Source organism: Pleurodeles waltl, chromosome 4_1 (genome assembly GCF_031143425.1).
Source record: "Pleurodeles waltl isolate 20211129_DDA chromosome 4_1, aPleWal1.hap1.20221129, whole genome shotgun sequence".
NCBI lineage: Eukaryota > Metazoa > Chordata > Amphibia > Caudata > Salamandridae > Pleurodeles > Pleurodeles waltl.
Window position 1 is genome coordinate 887,190,161 of NC_090442.1, and position 25,968 is coordinate 887,216,128.

Consider the following 25,968-nt stretch of genomic DNA (forward strand, 5'->3'; position numbering starts at 1 on the left):
GCACCAAGTAATGAACATGATTGTTCACGGAGTGATGCAACAAAGATCACACTTACAGGGGGCTACACCAACTCTTACTCGGCCGTAAAAAAATGATCACTTCATGTCATTACATTTTGATACCTCTGCTCTCACCATTTCATTATAACTCTCTATTCACTATTAGAAATAAATGCATCAAGGCAAAAGCCCCGAAATTCCTCAGAAGCCAATTCAACCACTATCTTTCTGAGAACTACTTTAGTTCAACCAATAGAAATTGACTTCACATGCCCATAACATGATGCAACTGCAGCTTAATAACCACAGTAAGGAATACTCTTCGCACCGACATCCGCACAGAGGAAAATGAAAGGGCTCTCCGGAAGAATCTGAGGAGGTACCTCGACTGCATCTCATCCTTCCACTTCTGCAGTTGTCAGACTGGAAGCACCAGTTTGCAGTGTCCAGCGTACAGCCCTGCCAAACAACCTCCCCAACTCATATTTATGCATCTGATCACGCTATGGGCCAGGGCGATAAAAGCGACCCAGGGGGTTTTATGAAGATCCGAACAAGTAGATTCTGTAGTTTCTCGTAGACAGCAACCAGCTGTATCAATTCACAGTACAGACAATGAGATGGGCGCAAATCTCGACACAAAGCGCAATCTTCATCTGAACTACGTACAAAGTAGCTGCTACTATACGTTTGTCCTATTACAACATAAGAAGGTCTAATGTCCTTATTTTTGCAATTAAAAAAATAAAAGAAAATGAAACCAATGCTTTTGCAATTTATGCTGAAAACTGCTTAACGCATCTCTAGGTGCCTCAACAAGGAACAGCGAGAAGGCATTACATGCAGCAACTGTAGGTCTATTCCTAATAATTCCACCACAATGATGTAAGTAAATTCCTATCAGCATGCGGCTACAAGAATCAGCTGCCATTTACAACCTCGATGCTAAAGGTATTGTGGCTTTCTGACTCGCATATCTAAAGCATTTGGGGCCAGATGTAGCAAAGCGTTTGCGACTTGCAAACGACGAAAAACGCCGTTTGCAAGTCGCAAAAGCCTCACCGGAATGCAGAAATGCATTTTGCGAGTCGGATCCGACTCGCAAAATGCATTTCTGACTCGCTAATAGGAAGGGGTGTTCCCTTCCTATTAGCCACTCGCAATGCTATGTATATTCATTTGCGACCGCGATTGCGGTCGCAAATGAAGGCGCAGTTACCATCCACTTGAAGTGGATGGTAACCCAGGCGCAAACGGGAAGGGGTCCCCATGGGACCCCTTCCCCTTTGTGTCTGGCACAAAAACTAATTTTTCAGAGCAGGCAGTGGTCCAATGGACCACTACCTGCCCTGAAAAATACCGAAACAAAAGGTTTCGGTTTTATTTTCAAAGTGCAGCTCGTTTTCCTTTAAGGAAAACGGGTTGCACTTTGAAAAAAACAAACTGCTTTATTTAAAAGCAGTCACGGACATGGTGGTCTGCTGTTCACAGCAGGCCACCATCCCCGTGAGTGCCCTGACTCTCTATGGGGTCGCAAAGACCCACCTCATTAATATTAATGAGGTGGGTCTTTGCGACCCCATAGCGAGTTGCAGACGGTGTCTGAGACACCGTTCTGCATAGCAAATTGCGAGGTGCAATCTGCGAGTCGGAAGGACTCGCAAATTGCAACTCGCAATTTGCCACCTACCTACATCTGGCCCTTGGTTTTCACCCAACATGTACAAATGCACCCATACCACACCCACTTTTTTAAGGGCCAGTCTTTTAGAAGAAATGTGGAAACAGTTTAAAGCACAAAAGTAAAGCAAATTATTTTACCATTTTGGGGAAAAAAGATCCAGTTTGTATGATTAATTGCCTCTCCTTGTTTTGTTTAATCATAGTGGTTACCCTAAGGCGGATCTTTCATTTTGCCTTATTAATAGAAAGAATCCAAGGGACAGCACATCATTCATTTCTTCAACCGGCCCCTTCTGATGCTTGTGTGCTTAATGTAATGACGGATTATGACAGATGTCCCACCAGGCTCATAGCTTCGCTTGTGGATGTTGATTAATTGTTCCGGCCCCACTTTCCACCTTGTAAACGTCAGCAAATAGCTGCCTCTCAATAGCTTCTAATAGCAAGAGCCCAGGTCGCTGATGGATGCTGTTCGTCTCGCATATTTCACATGGGTTAAATAAGCCAGATGCCTTTGATAAGCTGTATTAATGACTGATACCATGTTTCGCGCCACAGGCACCCATTTTAATGAGGCATTCACTAATGACCACTAACAGTATGCTAACTGAGCAATGTTAGAAATGCTCTTCGGCAGGAACTCACCTCTTGCCAAAAATTTGAAGGAGAACTGGATGTAGACGATGTGGGTGCAGTCTAGATCTCTGGAAATCAGCATACGTAGACCTTCCTGGAAGTACATACAACAGACAACCTCATTTAGCATCATCACAGTTTCTAGATTATTACAGTTGTTACATTATACGAGTGCTTTAGTTCTCACAGTTCTTAGTTTATCATATTTAGTTCGGTCATCACAGTATTTAGTTTAGCAGCGTTTAGGTTATTTAGGTACATTAATTTAGCTATTTATTTAAATATTTGATAATGTGCTGCATGTGGCCTGTGGCCACTTTAGAGCACTATTCAGTTCAGACTAAAAGTCCTTCATGATTGTGGTGAGGCAGGAGTACGAACCTTGTTGAAAATGTCACTTACCCAGTGTACATCTGTTCGTGGCATCAGTCGCTGGAGATTCACATGTTCTGCATAGCTCGCCATCTGGTGTTGGGTCGGAGTGTTACAAGTTGTTTTTCTTCGAAGAAGTCTTTCGAGTCACGGGACCGAGTGACTCCTCCTTCTGTCTCCATTGCGCATGGGCGTCGACTCCATCTTCGATTGTTTTCCCCGCAGAGGGTGAGGTAGGAGTTGTGTTGTAGTAATAGTGCCCATGCAATGGAGTGACTAAGTATGTACCTATTTAAGGTGGAAATAATATATACAAATGTACAAAGTTGAAGCTAACTTCCGAACTGCTACAGGCTCCCGGGGAGGCGGGTGGGCACATGTGAATCTCCAGCGACTGATGCCACGAACAGATGTACACTGGGTAAGTGACATTTTCAGTTCGATGGCATCTGTCGCTGTAGATACACATGTTCTGCATAGACTAGTAAGCAGTTATCTCCCCAAAAGCAGTGGCTCAGCCTGTAGGAATGGAAGTGGTTTGAAATAACGTTCTTAACACGGCTTGACCTACTGTGGCTTGCTGTGCAGATAGCACGTCTACACAGTAGTGCTTGGTGAACGTGTGTGGCGTAGACCATGTGGCTGCCTTACATATTTCTTGCATTGGGATGTTCCCTAGAAAGGCCATGGTAGCACCTTTTTTTCTGGTTGAGTGTGCCCTTGGTGTAATGGGCAGTTGTCGTTTTGCTTTAAGGTAGCAGATTTGGATGCATTTAACTATCCATCTGGCTATACCTTGTTTTGATATTGGGTTTCCTGCATGAGGTTTTTGGAATGCAATAAATAGTTGTTTAGTCTTTCTGATGTTCTTCGTTCTGTCAATGTAGTACATTAATGCTCTTTTGACATCTAAGGTATGTAGTGCCCTCTCAGCTACGGAATCTGGCTGTGGGAAGAACACTGGTAGTTCCACTGTTTGATTTAGGTGGAACGGTGAAATAACCTTTGGTAAAAATTCGGATTAGTCCTTAGGACGACTTTATTTTTGTGTAGTTGTATAAAAGGTTCTTGTATTGTAAACGCCTGAATTTCGCTTACTCTTCTTAGAGATGTAATGGCGATGAGAAATGCAAACTTCCAGGTTAGGAACTGTATTTCGCAAGAGTGCATGGGTTCAAAAGGTGGACCCATGAGTCTTGTTAAGACAACATTTAAGTTCCATGAAGGAACAGGTGGTGTCCTTGGTGGTATAATTCTTTTAAGGCCTTCCATGAATGCTTTAATGACTGGTATCCTATATAGGGAAGTTGAATAGGTAGTCTGCAGGTATGCAGATATTGCTGCAAGGTGTATTTTAATGGAAGAGAAGGCTAGGTTAGATTTTTGTAAGTGAAGCAAGTAACCTACTACATCCTTTGGAGTTGCGTGTAAAGGTTGGATCTGATTATGATGGCAGTAGCAAACAAACCTCTTCCATTTACTTGCATAGCAGTGCCTAGTGGACGGCCTTCTGGCTTGCTTTATGACTTCCATACATTCTTGGGTAAGTTGTAAGTGTCCGAATTCTAGGATTTCATGAGCCAGATTGCTAGATTCAGCGATGCTGGATCTGGATGTCTGATCTGTTGGTTGTGTTGTGTTAACAGATCCGGCCTGTTGGGCAATTTGATGTGGGGTACTACTGATAGGTCTAGCAGTGTTGTGTACCAGGGTTGCCTTGCCCAAGTTGGTGCTTTTTTTTAATTTATTTTTTATTTAATTGTTATTAGCCTATCCGGCCTTAACAATAATCACACAATAGATATCAATCCCTCGAACTCAATAAAAATCACATTAAATAAAACATCTCAATAAAAGGAACTATGCTTGAATTTGATTTAACATGTGCCAAAATGTATCCAATTTACCATGCATTATCGTAAAACCTGATTTGACCATAATTTACATAAAAACTTAACTTATTCTAGAAAAACATAATGAGTCTAATATTTAAAATGTCTTATTATGGGACGAGTCATTTGGGGCCTTGCGTTGCCTTCCAGCCATTTAATAAAAGCCCGAGGCCTAACCCAGTTTACACTACCCTGCACCGATTTCCCAAGCTAAATAGGTACGGGATAACATAGGCTATTGTGCCTGTGCCAACTGTAGGTGCATTGATAGACGTAATTTCCATGCTTCCAAGATATAGGTTGAGACCTTTGTCACAATGTATTTCTCATCTGAACGCATACATAGCGCTTCCGCCTCCTTGCACTTCCTAACTCCGGAAGTTCTGAAAAGTGGGCGAAGGTACAATTTACGGAGTCTGAGCGTAAAGTGGCATAGTAAAAGGAAGTGGGAAAGTGTTTCCGGACCACCATGAAGGCATGGACAACATTCTAAACTACTCGGAGGAGCGGATTGCCATCTGTTGACCACCGCTGTCACTGGTAGTGTGCCCATACGGAATTTAAAGTAGAGAGCCCTTTTTTCCTCCGGATAAATACTGTCTATGAATGATGCTGGTTTAAGCTCTTGGTTAAACAAAATATACCGCTTGAATAAAGGGCTAAATGACTCGCACATAATCTCTGTCTTTCGCTCCCAATATGCCTTTTTTATGACAGCTAGACTAGGCCTTCCGATTTTTTCTGGATGGAGCCAAAAGTCATCCTGGCCAATAGCAGCCAGGATAGTTGAGATATGTTTGAACCAGGGCAGTTTCCGATGGTTTTGCAGCTTCATGATATCCTTAAGTACATCTCTGAATGGTTTAAGAGCCTCTTTTGTCCAAATACGGATCCAGTATCTTACTGGAGCCAGAGCGATGTAGTCCTCAACCTTTCTCATCTGTAGATCAATTCTTATTGCGTTCATTGGTGTAGCATTACCTAGACAAAGTAATTGGCGTAAAAATTTGTTCTCGGTTACTTGTATTGATGGAATCTTTCTGAATCCCCAGATCTCTGCGCTGTAAAGTGCTGCGGCTCTTGCTTTTGTTTTGTATGCAAGCAGTGCAGAGCTCACGGAGTGATTGCCTGTAGCCTTGGCAAATCTGAGTACTGCTCCGGCTTGTTGGGCCAAGGAAATTCTGCTTTTGTATATTTGTGGTTTCCATGTCTGTTTTTCATCTAATCTGCAGCCCAGGTAATCATAGGTGGCCACTCGGGCCAGAGGCTTATTATTTACCCTAAAAGTCGATTGCAACGTCTGTTTTTGGTTGAGAATCATAAACTTTGTTTTCCCCTCATTGATTACCATGCTCCTTGAGGTACAGAAAGATTCAAAGCCCCTAAGTAGACCATGCATTGCTATCTCTGTTCTTGCCAGTAATACGGCGTCATCAGCAAAGAGCAAGATAGGTATACTTTCATTGGCTAGTTTTGGCACGTCCAGATTTAATTCCTTCAAAACTTGACTTACTTTATTTATATAACAATTGAATAAGGTTGGGGCCAAAACACAGCCTTGTTTTACACCTCGCTCAATTGGAATTTTGGCCGTATAATCATTTCTCGTAGAGTATCTGACCCTGGCAGTGTTTCCTGTATGCAATAGAATTAACAGCCTTAAGATTTTTCCCTGTATGCCCATGTCCGACAATAGCTGCCATAATGTTTGGCGATTTACGCTGTCGAAGGCTGTTTGGAGATCCACAAAGACCAGGTATAATGGACTGTTTTTAAGGGTGGTGTATTTAGCACAGATCATGTTTAGCTTAAAAAGTTGATCTGTTGTACTTTGGCCTCTCCTAAAACCAGCTTGGTGTGTTGATATTAAATCTCCGTCCTCTAGCCATTGGTCTAGACGCGACTGAATCAATTTGGCAAAGATCTTTCCAACACTATCAAGCAGTGAGATAGGTCTATAATTGCTCACCATGTCCCGAGGCCCTTTTTTGTGAATTGGAACGATTATTGATTCCTTCCAAGAAGGAGGGATTGCCTCATAATGCCAAACACTGTTGAATAGACGGGCTAGAGCAGGTAACCATAACGTTAGCTGGTTACGGTAAGCATCTGAAGGGATGCCATCTGGGCCTGCAGCCTTATGCGGCTTTTGAAGGAGGATGACTTGTTTAATCTCTTTTTCACTGAATTCCGGTATTAACTTCATTGCACGTGGAATGACGTGGGCTACTTGCGTGGAATTTGTGCTGGAAAATTCGTTAGCGACTAGTGCATTCTGGATTCCGTTTACCGATCTAAAAAGACAATTTGAGGATGCTGCGTGGGTCTTTTGAAGAGGAAATACTTTGCTTAATCTTTGATTTCTGCCTCCCAGCCCTTGAGTGAGGATGTTTGGGTTAGTGGCCATCCCTGGTTCTGTCTTGGCCACTTCCTGATACAAGGCAGTAAAGTGCTTTACCCAAAGTTGAGGGTTAATATTCAGTTCTAGGTTTTTCGGGGGGCCTTCGCATCCCCACCTGACTATCTCCCAAAACTTTTTGGGGTTCCCTGCCGTTATTGCTTGCAGTAAAGTTTTCCAAAGTTTATGTGGAAATATCTTCCTTTTGTATCTTAATAATTTTTTGTACTGTTGCCTACATCCATGAAAATGTTGCTCGTTGGAATCATTCAAGTGCCGGTTCTTCAGTGCTTGTGATAAGGTCTTTTTTAGCTTTAAACACTCTTCATCGAACCAGCCCTCCATCATTTTAGGATTGATTTGAGGATGCTTGATCTTTTCCTTTTTTGTTTGCAGTAGCAGATTATTAAAGTTATGCAGGAGAGGTATAGCGTCATTATCTGATGGGTTTAAGAACGTGCTAAGTAATGACAACCAGGTTTGGCTGGGAACACTCATATAAGGTTCATCCTCATTTGACCTTAATATGTTTTTCCTGTTTGGTCTCATAGTTATTGTTAGGCTATTTCCGTTGAATGGAGACTCCGCCTTCCCTGGGCTCGCGTCCGGATGGACTATCTCCATTAGCAGTGGGTCGTGATCACTCTTGATTCTGTCCCTTATTTCCATATCGATGACATAATGCCAGGCTTCGATGTTTATTGCCATATAGTCAATTATGCTTTGCCTTTTTCCAGTTCGAAAGGTAGATTTAAAGGTTTTATCTGACTTTGTTCTCCCATTTAATGTGCGAAGTCCTCCTTCTATTAATGCTTCAAAGATTAATTCTCCTTTCTTGGAGTCATTACAGCGTTGGATAAGAGGCGTTGGGATATTCCAAGCATAATCTTCCTCTGCTACTTGTTCGTCCCAGAGGATAGAATGAGGTTTAGTGTTGAAGTCACCACATATCAATAAAAATGTTTTACAAGGTTGGAGAGAGCGATTGTTCGTGTGGCCTGGTACTGGGTTCCTCCGATCCATGGTTCTTTTGTTTAGGATATGTTCTTTAAGGAGCCGCACCCCTGGCATAACTTGAGCCCGGCTGATAGGTGGGAAGTACACATTTACTATTTCGAGTGACCATTCCTCGTATTTGACTGCGAGCGTCTGGATTCCCTTGCTTTGTACGGTGTGAGTTACTACGGAGTTCCTCAGTAATGAAGTTCTAATCCAAATACTCAGACCTCCCGAGGGTCTTCCTTTTTTTTGCTTGATTGCAGGTGAGTGGAAGGTGACGAACCCGTCTAGGTCAATAGCATGAGTAGACCAAGTTTCTTGGAAGCAGCTGATGTCTTGTTTTTTAATAAATTCAACCCAGTCTTTATCTTTCATTTTGTTTTTTAAACCTGCTATGTTCCAGCTTAGAATTTTTAATATGGGACTGATTTTATTTTTTATGTTCGAGTTATCCATTTTTTGCTACGAGCTTTTAAATGATTGCTCTTTGCAATTCTGTAACTGTGGGGGATTACCCCTACTGTTTCTAGGGGAATTAGCTACCAGGCGGAACCTCATATTACTCAAGTTTGTTCGTTCAGGGAGTTGTTGTTTGGAGCTGATTGCTCCCTGAAGTATCGAGCCAGAATTGCCTTTTGCCTCTTGCCTACGCATCATGTTTCGGTCTGTAGCTTTTTCAAGAAGTATTGTTGGATATGGTTCTATTTGCGGAGTAGCAATGGATATTCCCCAGGTCTTCACCGTGTTTGAACATTTTAAGATCTGTTCTGCTATCCAAGGTGAGGCCCAGACTGTTTCTGTTGATTCCCCGTTCTCTAATTCTTTTTTTGGTATGAATCTTACTGAAAGGAGATCTTTAGTTGTTACATTCTGTAAGGCTGGCAGGGAGTTGACAAGACATAAGATGTTGGACCTGTTCAGGATGTCGTGACTTCCTCTTGAGGAGTACTCAGGCATGAACAAGATCGTGGCTTCGGGCTTTTTCGTTGTTTCAGACCGGATCACAGTGTGCCCGCCACCTTCCTGCGACAGTCTTTCTTGGAGTTGGGTGTTCTCATTTTGTCTGTCTTGAGTGGTAGCTGCACGACTAGTAGGTGTTCGATTTACCTGGCCTTTTTCCCTCCCCAGTTTCACTTCTTTGTTCCTTTGTTCTTCGTAGGGTTCCCTTTTTGGAGGCCAATTGTCCCTTTTTCCTTTGATTTCATTGGTTTCCAGGTCCAGAGCTGGGCGCGATGGTGCAAGCGAATCAGTGATCCACCCAGGCTGGTTGCTGAGATTATAATTTCCAGGGCTGCCCTGAGAACAATATTTTGCCTTTGTCCGGGGTGCGGGAACTGGAGCTGTTGTGTTGTCCACGCACATGGTTGTTCTTATACTTTGATCGTTTCGTATATACTCAGGGGTCTCTGCCCTACTATTTTCGCCTTTGCTATTATCTTGTTCTGCCCCCTCACTAATGGAGTTCGGAGGCGGCTGGCATTTTCCGTAGTGGTCTTCTACTATGTTTGAGTAGTGTACCTGAACTAAATGTTCAGTTTTTGTAGCTGGGAGGTGCTTATCGATACAAATGCTAGGTTTGAGTGTTCCTGGGCTCCATTTGGGTTGTTCGGTGGCTGGAGGATCATTTACCTCGTTTATCCCATGATTTGTTCCAGGGTCTTTTCCGGACCACCTTTCTTTGTCTAAGTCATGCCCAGATGCTTGGTGTCCCCTGGGGCCAGTGGGTATGCGGTTTATATGGGAATGGTGAGTGCAACTTTTGTCGCACAATAATCCGGGATTTTTATTTATAAAGTTAAAGACTTTATCAGTGGGTTTCTCAAAACTCTCCGACTTAATGCTTTTATCTTTATACTGACGTTGGGCGCTCTCATCACCTGTGTTCCTGATTTCTCCTATTAGGCCTATCTGTTGTAACATGTTTAAGGCCTTTCCTGCTGGTGCTTTTTTTTTTCCTCTAGCTTTCTTCCATGTGTTTTTCCATCTGCCTGTTAGTTGAGGCCTTTTACCCGGTGGCCTTTTTTCTACTGTGTTTGGGACTTTGCTTCCAAATTCAGGACTTCCATTTGTTCTCTCCCTCTTAGGTGTCTGTTTTTTTGCATCTGGATAGTTCTCTCTTCCTGGGCCGAAGTGCCTTTCTATATTTTCTTTGTCTGCTGGCCCTTCAATTAAACTAGATTCTGTTTTTCCTAGCTCGTGAATGCACCCCTGTGTGCTTTTAAGGTTGTGTTTGCAGTCTTCGATTATGTCTTTGATTACTTTTGGGACTTCCAATAGTTTTTCCAGCAGCGGTCCACAAACTTGTCCATCCAACTTGTCCATTTTATCGGCCACTGCTTGATGCAACAGGTTTTCCCTAATTACGCCCTCTACTAGGGCCATCCTGTAATCTATAGACTGTATTGAGGATGTAAGTTGTTTGGTCAGTTCAAGTTGATCATAAAATTTTTGAGATTGGGCCATGATCGTTGCTGCGATTGAGCCCAGTGTTGCACATATAACTTTCATGATACTAAGAATTGGTTGGTCTAGTGAGAGGTCATCTCCGTTTCCACTTTGTTCGTTGGTTATCTGACCTTCTGAATTTTTACCTTCCTTTCCTCTGTGGCCTATGATTATACTACCTTCCAGGAAGTTTAGGTCTTCTGATGTTATGCTGTTTAGTTGAGGGTCTGTGTTGCCAATAACGGAGTTGTCGAGTGAGGACAGCTCCAGACTGAAAGAACTACTGTTGAGTCTGCCCAGCATTAAATTAGTTTTAACAATTTGTCTTCCGCAGTGAAGCTGTGGCGCTGGGGTTTTATGGGTCTGTTTAGATGGTGAGCAGTCTGTTTCTGGACCCATTACATTTTGGAGCGCTGTGAATTCTGCTTGGGCACATTGTGGAGAGGATGTTAGTGAAAAATTCCCGGAGTTCAATAGTCCCGTTTGGGGGTCAGGATAAGGTGAATCGTTACCTTTTCTTTGCTCTCCCGAAAAGTTGCTCCACTTTGGGGGGTTATTTAACTCCACTTCACCATCCCCAAGAGGATTACTCATTGGGCAGAATAATTGCGATAAACCAAACGGTTGCTGTTGCTGCTGAAGTGGGCGAGTATCCTGGAGCCCGGTCGCTGGTAGCTCCAGTTCACCCCCCCCCATGTTGTAGCCACCCACTCCCCCCGATGGCTGTGATCGGAGGCCAGTGGCTTTAGGACTTTGCGTTTGCGGCTGTTCTGAGGTCAGGTTCACTTGGTTGTAATAGTTAGTGATAGTGTTTGTTTTTGGTCTAGTTTTCCTTGCTCCCGTAGATCCACCCGGGCCCGGGTGCGTCGGTGTATACTTATGTCCCCTGCACAGAGGAATTAGAAGGCCCCCCGCAGTTTCGCCTACAGTCTCTCCTGCATTCGGTAGGGCACCCCCTATATCGTCAGAGTCAGTATGGGCTGGCAAGCAAGGCAGTGTCACCACATCTAATGTCCCGCCTGACTCTTCTCCTGGCTTGGAATCGCTTTTGTTGGTGGGAGACCCGAATTGGACACCCTCTGCTGTGTCTGCTGTGTCTGCTGTGTCCTCACCTAGGTTTGCGAATCCCCCCTGGGATTGCTGGATGGTTCTGGGGTCCTGGTCCTGATCCTGGTCTAACCCAAGGCTTTGTAGACTTTTGAGCTCCTGCTCTGATCTTTGGGAATCCGCTAGGTGAGTGAGCGCCTTGTTGGCCTCCCTAGCCTTCTTTGTTTTTCCTCTTGTCCCAACCATCCTCTGGTTACCGTTCGCCACTCCCACGTACCCCTCCCCTTGGCTCCTTGGTTCCTTACTGGGTTCCTTCCTTGCTTGGTCTTTAGAAGAGACCACCAACATCAACGACAAGTCCAAGTCCAAGGCCAAAGGCCAGCTAGGGCCAACTAGGGCTATGGCTAGAGCTGTTGCTGTGGCTGCGGCTGTGGCTGCGGCTGGGTGAGGCTGGGTGAGGCTGGGTGAGGCGGGTGAGGCGCGGTTGGGTACTGATGCCGGAGCTGAGGGCAGGGGCAGGGGCAGGAGCCGGGGAGGGAGGCAGGAGAGGGGTTCAACGGCCAGGATGGACTCCCTCCCCCCCACGAAGTCTGCTTACCCGGTCCCGGACAGTCCCGGTCAGTCCTCACCCGGTCTGCTCTTCCGCTCAGCGTCTTTTCCAGGAGGGGCTGCAGGAGGTCACAGGGGTCCACAGGGGATGGCTCCTTCTCCTTCTCCTTCTCCTTCTGGCTCCCTTTGGCTCCCTTTGACTCTGGCTTCTGGCTTCCCGGCTCCTCCAGCGCCCAGGTTACGCCTGGTCCTGCCGGAATGCCAACCTACAGCCGGGGCGCACAGAGATCCTCTGACCCCCAAAGGCCGCGACAACGCCGTGCTCCGCGCTCCGTGCGTGAGCCGACCGGCAAGAGTTCTCCTCGGCCCCCAAAGCAGCAATAGTGGTTGTGGCAGTTGCGGCCGCGCTCGTGCTCCGCGCTGCACTCGGCGTCGTGAACCACCCGGCACCTACGTGAATACGTGCGTCTGTTTTCCAATCCGTTCAAGTTGGTGCTATTAATATGAGTTTGAGTTTGTTTTGACTCAATTTGTTTACCAGATAAGGAAGGAGAGGGAGAGGAGGAAAAGCGTAGGCAAATATCCCTGACCAGTTCATCCATAGGGCATTGCATTGGGACTGCCTGTGTGGGTATCTGGATGCGAAGTTTTGGCATTTTGCGTTCTCTTTTGTTGCAAACAAGTCTATTTGAGGTGTTCCCCAGAGTCTGAAGTAAGTGTTGAGAATTTGGGGGTGAATTTCCCATTCGTGGACCTGTTGGTGATCTCGAGAGAGATTGTCTGCAAGTTGATTCTGGATCCCTGGAATAAACTGTGCTATTAGGCGAATGTGGTTGTGAATTGCCCATCACCATATCTTTTGTGCCAGCAGGCTCAACTGCGTTGAGTGTGTCCCCCCTTGTTTGTTTAGATAATACATTGTTGTCATGTTGTCTGTTTTGACAAGAATGTATTTGTGAGTTATAATTGGTTGGAAAGCCCTTAATGCTTGAAAAACTGCTAGCATTTCTAGGTGATTTATATGCAGTTTTGTCTGATGTACGTTCCATTGACCTTGTATGCTGTGTTGATCGAGGTGTGCTCCCCACCCTGTCATGGAAGCATCTGTTGTTATTACGTATTGTGGCACTGGGTCTTGGAAAGGCCGCCCTTTGTTTAAATTTATACTGTTCCACCATAGAAGCGAGAGGTAAGTTTGGCGGTCTATCAACACCAGATCTAGAAGGTGACCCTGTGCTTGTGACCATTGTGATGCTAGGCACTGTTGCAAGGGCCTCATGTGCAGTCTTGCGTTCGGGACAATGGCTATGCATGAGGACATCATGCCTAGGAGTTGTAATATCATCTTTGCTTGTATTGTTTGTGTTGGATACATGCGTTGTATGATCTTGTTGAAATTTTGAATTCTTTGTGGACTTGGAGTGGCTACTCCTTTTGTTGTGTCTATTATGGCTCCCAGGTATTGTTGTACCTTGCACGGCAAAATGTTGGATTTTGCAAAGTTGACGGTGAAACCGAGTTTGTAGAGGGTTTGTATGATTTGATTTGTGTGGTGTAAGCACTTTGTTAGTGAATTGGTTTTGATTAGCCAGTCGTCTAGATACGGGAATACATGTATTTGCTGCCTTCTGATGTGTGCAGCCACTACTGCTAGACATTTGGTGAAGACTCTTGGTGCGGTTGTTAAACCAAAAGGCAATACCTTGAATTGGTAATGTATTCCTTTGAATACGAACCTTAGGTATTGTCTGTGCGATGGATGTATTGGTATATGGAAATACGCGTCTTTGAGGTCTAGGGTTGTCATGTAGTCCTGTAGTTTTAGCAATGGTAACACTTCTTGTAGCGTGACCATGTGAAAGTGGTCTGATTTGATGTAGGTGTTCAGTATTCTGAGGTCTAGGTTTTGTCTCAGTGTTTTGTCCTTTTTTGGTATTAAGAAGTACAGTGAATAGACTCCTGTGTTTGTTTGTGTGTTTGGTACTAATTCGATTGCATTCTTTTGCAATAGTGCTTGAACTTCTATTTCCAGAAGTTCGGAATGTTGTTTTGATAAATTCTGTGCTTTTGGTGGTATGTTTGGAGGGAATTTTAGGAATTCTATGCAATAACCATGTTGGATAATTGCTAAGACCCAAGTGTCTGTAGTTATTTCCTCCCATGCTTTGTAATAATGACCTATTCTTCCCCCCACTGGTGTTGTGTGGAGGGGGTGAGTGACATCTGAGTCACTGCTTGGTTGTAGGGGTTTTGGGGCTTTTAAATTTTCCTCTATTCCTAGGGAATTGCCCTCCTCTGTATTGACCCCGAAAGCCTCCCCTGTACTGTCCCTGGTAGCTGGACGGTGTTGCCTGCGAGGTGCTGGCTTGTGTGGCCTGACCCCGAAACCCCCCTCGAAAGGGTGTCTTGCGGAAGGTGCTGTAGGTTCCTCTGCTCTGCGGGGAGTAGAGTGCGCCCATGGCTTTAGCAGTGTCAGTGTCTTTTTTCAGTTTTTCGATTGCCGTGTCCACTTCTGGTCCGAACAGTTGTTTTTCGTTGAATGGCATATTGAGCACTGCCTGCTGTATCTCTGGTTTGAACCCAGACGTTCTTAGCCATGCGTGCCTTCTAATGGTCACAGATGTATTAATTGTTCTTGCAGCTGTGTCTGCTGCGTCCATAGAGGAACATATCTGGTTATTTGATATGTTCTGTCCTTCCTCGACCACCTGCTTTGCTCTCTTTTGTAGTTCCTTGGGTAGATGCTCGATGAGGTGTTGCATCTCATCCCAATGGGCTCTGTCATAGCGCGCAAGTAGTGCTTGAGAGTTAGCGCTGCGCCACTGGTTTGCAGCTTGTACTGCGACTCTTTTCCCAGCTGCATCGAACTTGCGGCTCTCTTTATCTGGGGGTGGTGCATCCCCAGATGTGTGGGAGTTGGCTCTTTTCCGAGCTGCTCCTACTACGACGGAATCAGGTGGCAGCTGTGTGGTGATGAAAACAGGGTCTGTAGGAAGTGCCTTATATTTCTTTTCCACCCTTGGCGTTATTGCCCTACTTTTGACCGGCTCCTTGAAGATTTCCTTTGCGTGCCGAAGCATACCTGGCAGCATAGGCAGGCTTTGGTAGGAGCTGTGGGTGGAGGAGAGGGTGTTGAATAAAAAGTCATCCTCGACTTGTTCTGAGTGGAGGTTTACGTTGTGGAATTGTGCCGCTCTAGCCACCACTTGAGAATATGCTGTGCTGTCTTCTGGTGGTGAGGGCTTTGTTGGATATGCCTCCGGACTGTTGTCCGACACTGGGGCGTCATATAAGTCCCAAGCGTCCTGATCCTTGTCACCTTGGCTCATGGTGGTGTGAGCCGGGGAATGTGACGGGGTTGGTGCTGGTGAGACGTTAATTACAGGTGGAGGAGAGGGTGGCGGAGTCACCTTTTTCACCATCTTGGTTTGTGGTGCCTGGTCTGTTTGAAACTCCAGTCTCCTTTTTCTCCTAACAGGGGGAAGGGTGCTTATTTTTCCTGTTCCCTGCTGTATGAAAATACGTTTCTGCGTATGGTCCACTTCGGTGGATTGCAGCTCTTCCTCAAACCTATGCTTTCGCATCTGAGAGGATAGTGATTGCTCCTCTGTATAAGAGCCTGGACCTGGGTCGGTTACGGGTTGTTTCGGCACCGAAACCCTGTCTGTAGGTTTTTTCGGCTCCGAGGTGGCTTTTTTCTTTTTTGGAGTCGAAACCTCTCGGCGTCGATCTTCGTCGGTGCCGCTGTCTCGGCGTCGAGCCGTTTCGGCACCTTGGTGTCGATGTTTTTCTGCAGCACTTTCTCGATCCCGAGAAGGCTGCGTGCCGGTGTCTCGACCGGAGTCGGACGATTTCGGCACTGTATGGGCCTTTTTCGGTGCCGATGGTTGGTCACCGAATTTATGGGTCGAGCCATGGCCTGATGGCAGTGGCGTCCCCTGGGCCTTGTCACTTTTCTTATGTGTTGTTTTCGACGTCTTACTCACGGTTCTTTGATCGTCGAATTCCTCGGAGTCCGATTCGTGGATCAAAAAGGTTTCTTCTTCCTCTTGTTCCTCGAACTCTCGGTGCGCTGTCGGCGTGGACGCCATCTGAAGTCTCCTGGCTCGACGGTCACGGAGTGTCTTTCGGGACCGGAACGCGCGACAGGCCTCGCAAGTCTCCTCACTGTGCTCAGGTGACAGGCACAGGTTACAGACCAAATGTTGGTCTGTATACGGGAATTTGTTGTGGCATTTGGGACAAAAACGGAACGGGGTCCGTTCCATCGGCGTCGTCCTACACGCGGTCGGGCCGACCAGGCCCCGACGGGGGTTTGAAAGCTACCCCAAAGGGCACCGGAGTGCGTCGACCTTCGATGCGGAGTTGAATCTAACTACGCCGATCCCGAACGCAACAATACCGACGAAAATCTTCCGATATTTACTAACTTTCCGTTCCGAAACTCGGAGCGACAGGAACACGTCCGAACCCGATGGCGGAAAAAAAACAATCGAAGACGGAGTCGACGCCCATGCGCAATGGAGACAGAAGGAGGAGTCACTCGGTCCTGTGACTCGAAAGACTTCTTCGAAGAAAAACAACTTGTAACACTCCGACCCAACACCAGATGGCGAGCTATGCAGAACATGTGTATCTACAGCGACAGATGCCATCGAACACGATATTTCTCACTCACTACCATCAATTCGGAGGTCTACTTCAATGTTTCTCCGAAGAGTTCAGTTTTGAAGGGTTTCCGGAAGAGCCATACCTAGGTTTGGCCCTCAAAGTCAAGTCAAGAGTATATCACAGTTTTTGGCTTTGTTGGCTGATTCGGTGAGATGTTACTGACTGGAGATTTCTAAATGAAAGTTGGAGCTAGATTTTTGCATGTACCCCAGACAATCTTACCAGTATGCTCATATACTTACCAGTATGCCCACACGTCACCCCTCCCCATTACAATATATATGGCCCTGGAGGATAGGGTCCCTAGAGCTATAATATGTTCGAGGAGTCAGGCCACGCAGCCTCACTCCCCTTTAAAATAAACGGCCCTGGATGATGGGGTCCCCAGTGCCGGACACTGTGGCCAAGTCCCCAACCACGCATGGCTGAAGGCCATGTGCAGAGTGGGATTGCCTGCATGCCATAAATGATGTCATATAACACGCCATGAGTGATGTCATATGTGAGGTCATAAGTAGAGCAAGTTGGGGGTGCAAGTCATAGTTAGCTCTCTGACTGTAACTGGTGAATTTCTGTGTTTTTTTGTTCAAAATGTTAATATTGTCACTGATAAATAACCTAACTATAACATTACTTTAACCTTTGTTTTTTCATACATATATATATATATATATATTTTTTTTTTTGTACAGTCAAAGCCATCAGAACTAGTGGTAGTAATCTATCTTGCCTAAGTGCGCCCATAACTGCAGAGCAGTGGGTTAACTCTTTCTCTCACATATATCAATCAAGCATTTGTTTAAGTGATAGCCTGATCTTTTCCCATAATCTCACTTTTGGGAATGGTTTAAAGATTAAGTTATGTGAGGTTACACATGCCCGGCAGGAGAACCCCTCATGCAAGGAGTCTGGGCCTGATGGAGTCATTAAGGCATACCATTGATCCCTGGATGCCCCTAATCACCAGCGTCTTTAACAAAATTTCCTATAAATGGATCCTGGTCACTGACAACCATTGTTTCTATTTTCAAAAATTGGGATAGGCAGCAAACATTTTGTTATAGACCCATTTGTTTATTAGACTCCTCTGTTAATGTCATTGGGAAGGTCATATTCAACAGAATTGGAGATTGGGCAGGTAAGAAAGACGTCATTAACCCCTGCCAATATGGGTTCCAAGAAGGCTTGCATACTTTAAAGCAGTGCTTGAATTTACATCTGATTTTTGGTAAATATAAAGTATCGAAGCAGTGTCCTATGTACCTGGCATCTAAGGACCTTTCTTGTGCGTTTAATCATGTAAACCTTTCAAAAATATGGCAAATTTTGCTACAGACAGGACTGGATGTTAATATTTTGCATTTTCTCGCTGATTTACACAGGGATTGGCAAGCTAGGGTGCGTTTTGGCACCAGTGGAAAATATACTCTTTTAAAATTAGAGCGAGGAGTGTGGCAGGGTTATGTTCTAGCTCATATCTTATTTGTTTTATATATTAATAATTGGAATAAGTATCTGGTACAACATGATTTGGATGTGCCAAAAATTAAATCCATAGTGGTCCCGGCCTTGTTGCACGTGGACAACACCGTTTTTAATGGCACATGCCCCATATACCCTGTATTTATTGGTTGGAATTTTCTAAGTTCATTTTTGATCCAGATTTGGACAAAAATTTGAATAAATCCCAGTTGATGGCATTTGGCCCACATAGCTCTTCTTTGAAAGCCTTCTCTATTGACGGTAACAGAGTGATGAAGGTTTCTCAGTTTCCCTATTTGGGGATAATTTTGGACTCCTCAACCAGGTGGAGCCACAACGTTTCTGTCAGGAATCAAAAATGTAGACAGTTGGTGGGTGCGCTGTTTAGCTTATCTTCTGCAATTGGAAACAAGCCCCTTGCTCCATAATTACAAACTTATAAGAGACAATGCCTGCCTGTGGCATCATATGGTTCAGGGGGTTGGGACTATGCCAATACATGGTCGATGCTGTTAGAAGATAATCTTTGCATTGAGTGGTTTTTTGGTACCTACTACTTCTAGCTCCAGCTATTTATGGGACTTTTTTATTATGATGCTTCTATTAATCTAGCCCCCGCTTCTACTCTCTGATTGGTTTAATCCACATGCTAACCTAAACTGACCTATTACCAGCAATTGCTTAGGTTGTAACTAGGGCCTTAATATTTAATGGCTCACATATGTTAAGACTGCTTTGGGGTTTTGAGGTTGTCTAAGCTTTTTACAAACCCCTTTACGATTCGCAAGACCGATAAATAGAAAACTGAAGCTAATGTTTCTTGATAAAAGGCAATTGGTTAGGAAAAATGAGAAACGGATTAAATCCCCAGCCAGGAAATACATTATGTTACTGACAATGCCAGAAATAGAGCCCTACTTATTGAAGATAGTCGGTCATTTGGAAAAAGGTCTTTTAACTTGTTTTAGGATTGGTGTTATACACTTGCAGATATGTTTTCCATTTGGACTGTATGATTGTAATAATATCTGTATATGTCCATCTGATGGGCATCCAGATCAGACACTATTGCACTTTGTTTTCTTGTGTAATTTGTATGGGAATTTTCAAAAGTTTTATTATCTTTGCTGAAACAAGATCATTTTAATCAATGTAGACTGCATTTTTACAGATTTTGAATGGGATTGATGTTTGCTTTGCTGTAGGTTTTTTTTTAAAATCTGTCATGAAATGTCGAATTTCCATTAAAAAAAATTAACTTTTATGATTACACATACACTTCTGCAGGTGTTTTAACTGGAAATACATGTCTTTTTCAATGGGTCATATCATAAATTTTACTAGATTATCGTCCACTCTCAAATTAGCACACCTCCGTTTTAAAGAAGTGCATCATTTATACAGCATTCCATTTAGTTTGGTGCGAGGCTCTGTACATTTTTTAAGGTGAGTTATTTTTCTTCAACATTTTGTTGATAATCAATGGACAAAGTAAGAAATATAGCATAACACTGAAACAGTTTCTAAGATGTTTTATTAATTTGCTCAAGGATAATTTGACTGCATTTTAGCCTACGACAGAGTGTGAATGACATATTTACCACCTCAGCAAGAGAATGACCATGCTACTGTGTAGAGGCACAGCATCTCTAGTATTTGGCTGATATCTTCAAGTTCTTTGCCAGCGCCTAAAGGCACAATGACACAGCTTCATCAGCTGTACATGACTTGAAAGAACCTTGTACTCAAATAAAAGGGAAATACACGAGTTATGTGGATGTTAAAAGCCAATCAGCTACTGGTTGCCAGTTTGGAGAAAATGTGTGGACCAGGACAAAGAATGTACACATCCCTGAGATACAACCTCAATATAATGGCCATTATTGATGATGTATTAAATGCCATGGTGGTGAGATTGTTAATTGATTAGCACTGGAAAACTATTTCATGTCCCACGGCTAAGACCTACTAGAATGAGGAGAGTGTGAAAACTGAAACATGGGTCCTGTAGAGGTGGACATTTGAGCCGAGTTTGATATATAGGATATTCTGTATTTCAAATTCGGGAAAGGGTATGTAATGTTCTTGTATTCTATGCGGTGGATTGTTGGCATGTGGATCCTGTTGCTGTCGCCCAGCCCGAGCGTTCCAACGTGGTCAGTTGGAGAACGCGTCTGACGGAGGGGACTGCGGTGGTTTCCCGGTCTTCAGTTCTCGAAATAAAGAACCAGTTTACTGAATGAAAACGCACAGGTGCTTCCATACCTTTGACCACAACATTGTTTTTGGCGACGAGTTGAGAGTGGAAGCCATAGCCTAACGACCCACGCTGTCAACAGTTAGTGCTAAGGTGAGAGCGTACCTCAACCGTTGGTTCCCCTCAGTTCTGAATGCATCAATAGTGGCAGGTATCGAGTGCGATGGGCGTCTTCTGGAAACTTGTCTCTTGGCCCGCTTTGCTTATGCGAGTATTAATCCTGCTTCACACGCAAGCAACACAATTCATGGAGGCGCAAGTCTTCTCTACTGGAACAATGGTGACTCAAACTGTGTGAAGCGGACGCCATCTTGGATGTGTTTTTTCACGCGCACAGGAGCCTGATATGAATATTGCTGCCACCATTTAAAAAAAAAAAATTCTTCCATACTTCTTGATGGATTTAAAGTACACTGACATAGTTTTGGAGTGAATTCCACACAGCAATCAGTAGAACTGACCGATACAGTTTTATTTAGGAAAAAGCATACCATTAACTATATTACTCGCACAATATTTGTTCTTGAATTGTGTTTTTCTTTTCACGTGGTCAACCATGCAGTCAGTTAATTCACCACCACCATTCTTGGAGTCTCCTGGTGTGCCTGTCATCCCATGGAAACAATGGTTTGATGGTTTTGAAACTTATCTAGAGGCTATAGGAGCTTCTCGTTTTAGACCGTAAACAAAAAAATGTTTGTTGATACATTCTTTGGGCTATGAAGGCAGAGAGATTTTTAAACAGCTACCGAAGTTTGCACAAAATGAAGTAGAATTAGATTACTATCAAGTAGCCAGCAAGAGATTAGCTACGAGGTTCGACATACTACCAAGTTTGGTAGTTTTGAGGCACAAATTCTTTAAATGTTCTCAACTCCATAGTGAAAACATCAATGCATACAGACAGTTATCTTCCCACTGTGATTTTAGGAATTTCCAAGACCAATTGATAAGGCACCAGTTTATTGGTCATTGTACTGACAAACATATTCAACAAAAACATTTGAGCATGGGAAATCCAACTTTAGAGGATGTCATTAAAGTTGTTATGAGTATTGAACTAGCACAGGTTTCACTAAAGGAACTCACGGCTAGTCCCGGCGTGAAAGACAATGAGCATGTTCATATCAACGCAGTTGTAAAAACTGGAGGGTCTAAGAGAAATGACTTGAGGAAATCTGAGAACAATTTCTTCAGATGCTCTAACATATGTTTTAGGTGTAGTAATGCACCACACAACAGAGAAGGCAGAAGTTGTCCAGCAAATAACTTTTTGTGGAAAAAGTGTGGAAAACTAGGTCATTTTGCTAAAGTATGTCAATCTACATCTAATAGGCAACTAAAAGTAAGTAGTGTAGTGGATGAAGACGATTCTAACAGAGATTAACTTTTGGCCAAGGCATTTCAGGACATGATTGTTGTAGTCACTGATATTGACATGGGTGTTAGAGACTATATGCAATGTATCAATCCCCTTGTAGACATTCGGGTAGGAGATAAATGGTTATACTTGTTGGTTGACTCAGGGGCACGCATTACGATGATTATATCAGAATTATTTCACAACACTTGGGGTGATAGGAAATTGATTCCACCAGATAGGGCATCTGTCTCTTATAAAGGCAGGAAAATAGATTTAGAAGGTTTCATAGAAGACAGTCTAGAGTTCAAGGGGCCTAAGATCTATGGCAAAATATATGTAGCATACAAAGGTTTGAATATTTTGGGCTGGTTCCACCAAGGATAATTTGGTATGATACTTAAACCTGGAACTAAGGAACAAGTCCTAGTAGTCAAAGATTCTAAAAATTTGCTACCGTTTCAGGATGAATTTCCCAGTGTTTTTGCCCAAGGTTTGTGAAAAATTGTGGGTTTCAGGCATAGGATAAAAATAAAAGATAAGGCTATTCCTGTAAAACATAAAATCAAGTCTATTCCATTTAGTTTGAGGGATGATCTCAAATAGGAACTAAACAAGCTTCAAGACAATGAAGTTATAGAATCTATTGAGTCTAGTTTGTGGCTTTCACTATTGGGCGTTGCCAGGAAACAGAATAGGGACGTGCGTTTGTGTGTGGACTTGAGGAGTCTCAACAAAGAAATTTGGGTGGATTCATATCCCCTACCCAAAATCAGTGATCTGCTTGAAGAACTTAGAGGCTCTGAATGGTTTGCGAAGATTGATCTAGCATCAGCTTATCACCAGGTGGTGTTGGATGAAGAATCACGCCACTATACAGCTTTCAATTCCCCGTTTGGCACGTTCCAGTTTTGCAGGGTGCCGCTTGGGTTGGCATCCGCAGCATCAGTATTTCAACGCATAATGCACAAACTGTTAGGAAATGTCAAAGGAGTTCTAATTTTCCAAGATGATGTTTTGATATATGCTAAATGTTTAGAAGACCACAACGAAATCATTAGAACAGTGTTCAAGATATTTCAGACAAATGGTATTCTCGTAAAGAAAGAAAAATGTGAATTTTGCAAAAAACAAATTGAATTTTTGGGGTACTGTGTGTTAAACGAAGGGATAGCACTGAGGCCAGGTTTAGTTAAGGCGGTTCTAGAATTCCCCAACCCCAAGAACAAGGATGAATTACGTTCATTCATTGGCATGTTCGAATATTACGCCAAGTTCATTCCAGATTATGCCAGTAAAATGAATGTTTTGTCTAATATACTTAAAAACAAGGTTCCGTTTGTGTGGGATCGTGAGTGTCAAAACACTTTTGATAAAGTTAAGCAAGAATTGGCTAATGCTAGAACACTGAGTCCATATGACCCCAGCCAATTTTGCATCATCATCACAGTGGATGCTAGTAGGTATTGTCTGAATGCAGTTTTGTCCCAGGGTTCTGGTGAGAATGAGAAAGTCATAAGTTATGCCTCAAGATTTTTACATGAACCAGAGCTCAATTACTCTATAATTGTGAAAGAGTTACTTGCTTGTTACTGGGCGAGTGAGAAATTTAGGAGCTATGTGTGGGGTAGGAAAAATGTAATTCAACCTGACCATAAGCTGTTGGTGTACATTTTGAATGTCAACAAAATCAACTACACTACCCCACGCACTGCACGTGTCACCACAAAATTATTGCAATATAATTTCCAGAATAAATACATTTCAGGAAAAGAAAATTTTATGGCAGACTTTTTGTCTCGGTTACCTATAAGTGAGCAGGTTACTACTGATTTTGAGGATGATATGGAAGATTGCTCTTTAGAATCTGTTGATGTAGATGAATCCAAAGTTTGTACGGAAACAGGGTGGAAAACAGCTGAGAGCAACAATGTTGTGTTGGGCCTTGTTAAGCAATATATTATTAATGGTTGGCCAAAGGAGAGGAACTTGAGTACTGAGATTCAGCCGTATCCCAAGATATGTGAACATTTGTCGACTGAAGATGGTGTTGTTTTGAGGAATGACAAGTGTGTTCCCCCAGGTGCTATTTGTTCAATGTTGGTGGACCATGCACATGATGGGCACTTAGGTTCTACGATGACAAAGAGACGTGTCAGGGCTCATTGTTGGTGGCCCAATATGGACAAAGATGTGGAAATGGTTGTGAGCAGATGTGTGGTGTGTAACAGCACAGAGAAAGGGTTAAAGGTTGTAAAGCCACCTTTGCAACCTATACCTGTACCTGACAAAGCTTGGATCAAAGTGGGAATTGGCATGGTGGGGCTATTTTACTTTCTCCCAGGTCAGTTGCGTAATGCATTCGTCCTGATGGATTACCATAGCAAATGGCCTGAGGTATGTTTTTTTGCTAAGCCTACGGCTGGTACTGCCATACAATTCCTGAAGGAAATTTTTGGGAGAGAAGGGTTCCGGAGTAACTAGTCTCAGATAATGGAGTCCAGTTTGTCAGTCACAAAATGGAAACGTTCCTGGTAGAGTCAGGTGTGAAACATTTGAAAATCTCACTTTACCATCCTCAAACGTATGGTTTGGTAGAAAGAATTAATAGAGTGGTGGTGGAATGTATTAAGTGGGCTAAAGCAAGTAGGCATGATGTAGAAGAGACAGTCAACTCTATGCTGTGGTTTTATCGCACTACCCCACATTCGCTTACAAAAATGTCTTCATTTGAACTTCTTAAGGGAAGACGTTCCACATCTAGGCTTTTTCCTGCCTGGTTAGCTAATGTTGCAGTGGGTAAGGTCATGGATAAAGTGGCACAGAAGAAGATGTTGGGAGAGGTAATAAAAACTCAGAAAATAATGAAAACTAGATGTGATCAAAAAACTTCTACAAAGGCGCACTCATTTCAACCTAGAGATGTGGTACGCATCAAATGTCAAACATTTGTTAAGAAGGGGAATGCCAGTTATGGGGGTCCCTTTACTGTGAGGAAAGTGTGTGGCAATGCTTTTATGGTGGAGGGTGGTCATTGGTGGAATGCAGGGAAAGTTGTGAAGGTTAAAGGCCATAATGTCGATGATATGAGAACAAGAGAAAAGTCGTTGTCTGGTCAAGTGGTCTATGAAGACAACATGTCTAACTTTAACAAATTGGAACCACAGATGTTGCGGAGATCTGACCGTGAAAAGCGGGTACAGCGGAACCTCAAAGAATGTTATAGTTATTAGTGCAAATGTATTTTCATTGTTTTCTTTTGTGCTGTCAAGATTTCATTGTCGTATTTATTTGTCTTTAGTTTATAGTTTTTTTTCTTTTTTGGGGGGATGTTTGTGTTTGCAGTGGGAGAAGTTATATATATAAAAAAGGGAGATAATATGTTATGTTCTTATTTTCAATGTGGTGGAATGTTGGCACGTGCATTTCGTTGCTGCAGCCCGGCCCGAGCGTTCCAACGTGGTCAGTTGGAGAACGCATCTGACGGAGGGGACAGCGGTGGTTTCCCGGTCTTTACTTTTCAAAATAAAGAACCAGTTTACTGAATGAAAATGCACAGGTGTTTCCTTACATTGGACCACAACAGGGTACTTTTGTTATTTATCAGCATACTGAGGATGGTCATGCAGATCGTTTATCTGTGCAATTTCAATTGTACTTTACAGAGAAAGTCCGTAGTTCTGCCTTTCTAAATGTATGGGGAGCTTTGCGGAGATACTGTTAGGTCGCTTGGTAGACAGGTTCAAAGGAATTGTAGACAGCCCTCACCTCAACATGAGGAGTATGCACAAGGTACCTCAGTATGTGCAAAGTACCTCATATTAAAGAATGTGCAGTGACACCTGTCTGTGAACAAAGTAGACACTTTAAGGTACATTTTTATGAAAAAACTATCTCACCCCTTTGAAGATGAGCGCCGTCCCAGACTTGATTGTCTCTCCATTCAGATTTCCTCTCTCTGCTCCATACACTTCAGGCCACAGGTCTGGGTGCAGGTTTCCATTGAAGTCATCTTTCAGCATGCAGGGCAGTGGAGCTGTAGGAACGCAGTAAGGACCACCAAATCCCCTGTCACACCTGAAATTAATTCAGAGTCGGAAAGAAGATGGTTGGCTGCCTGGTGGAAATATACGCAGGTCAGTTGGCTTATGTTTTCATAAACATCAAATTTAATAAA

General features: G+C 43.6%; 1 protein-coding gene across 1 annotated transcript in view; it reads right to left on the minus strand.

Moving 5' to 3' along the window:
- Nucleotides 1-25,968, minus strand: part of RELN (reelin) — a 1,304,886-nt gene that overhangs the window by 222,697 nt on the left and 1,056,221 nt on the right. Inside the window, exons 36-37 of the mRNA XM_069229640.1 lie at nt 25,691-25,868; nt 2,329-2,413 (exon numbers count right to left, since the gene is read on the minus strand). Coding sequence (XP_069085741.1) covers nt 2,329-2,413; nt 25,691-25,868 — 263 coding nt within the window. The remainder of the gene's footprint in view (nt 1-2,328; nt 2,414-25,690; nt 25,869-25,968) is intronic.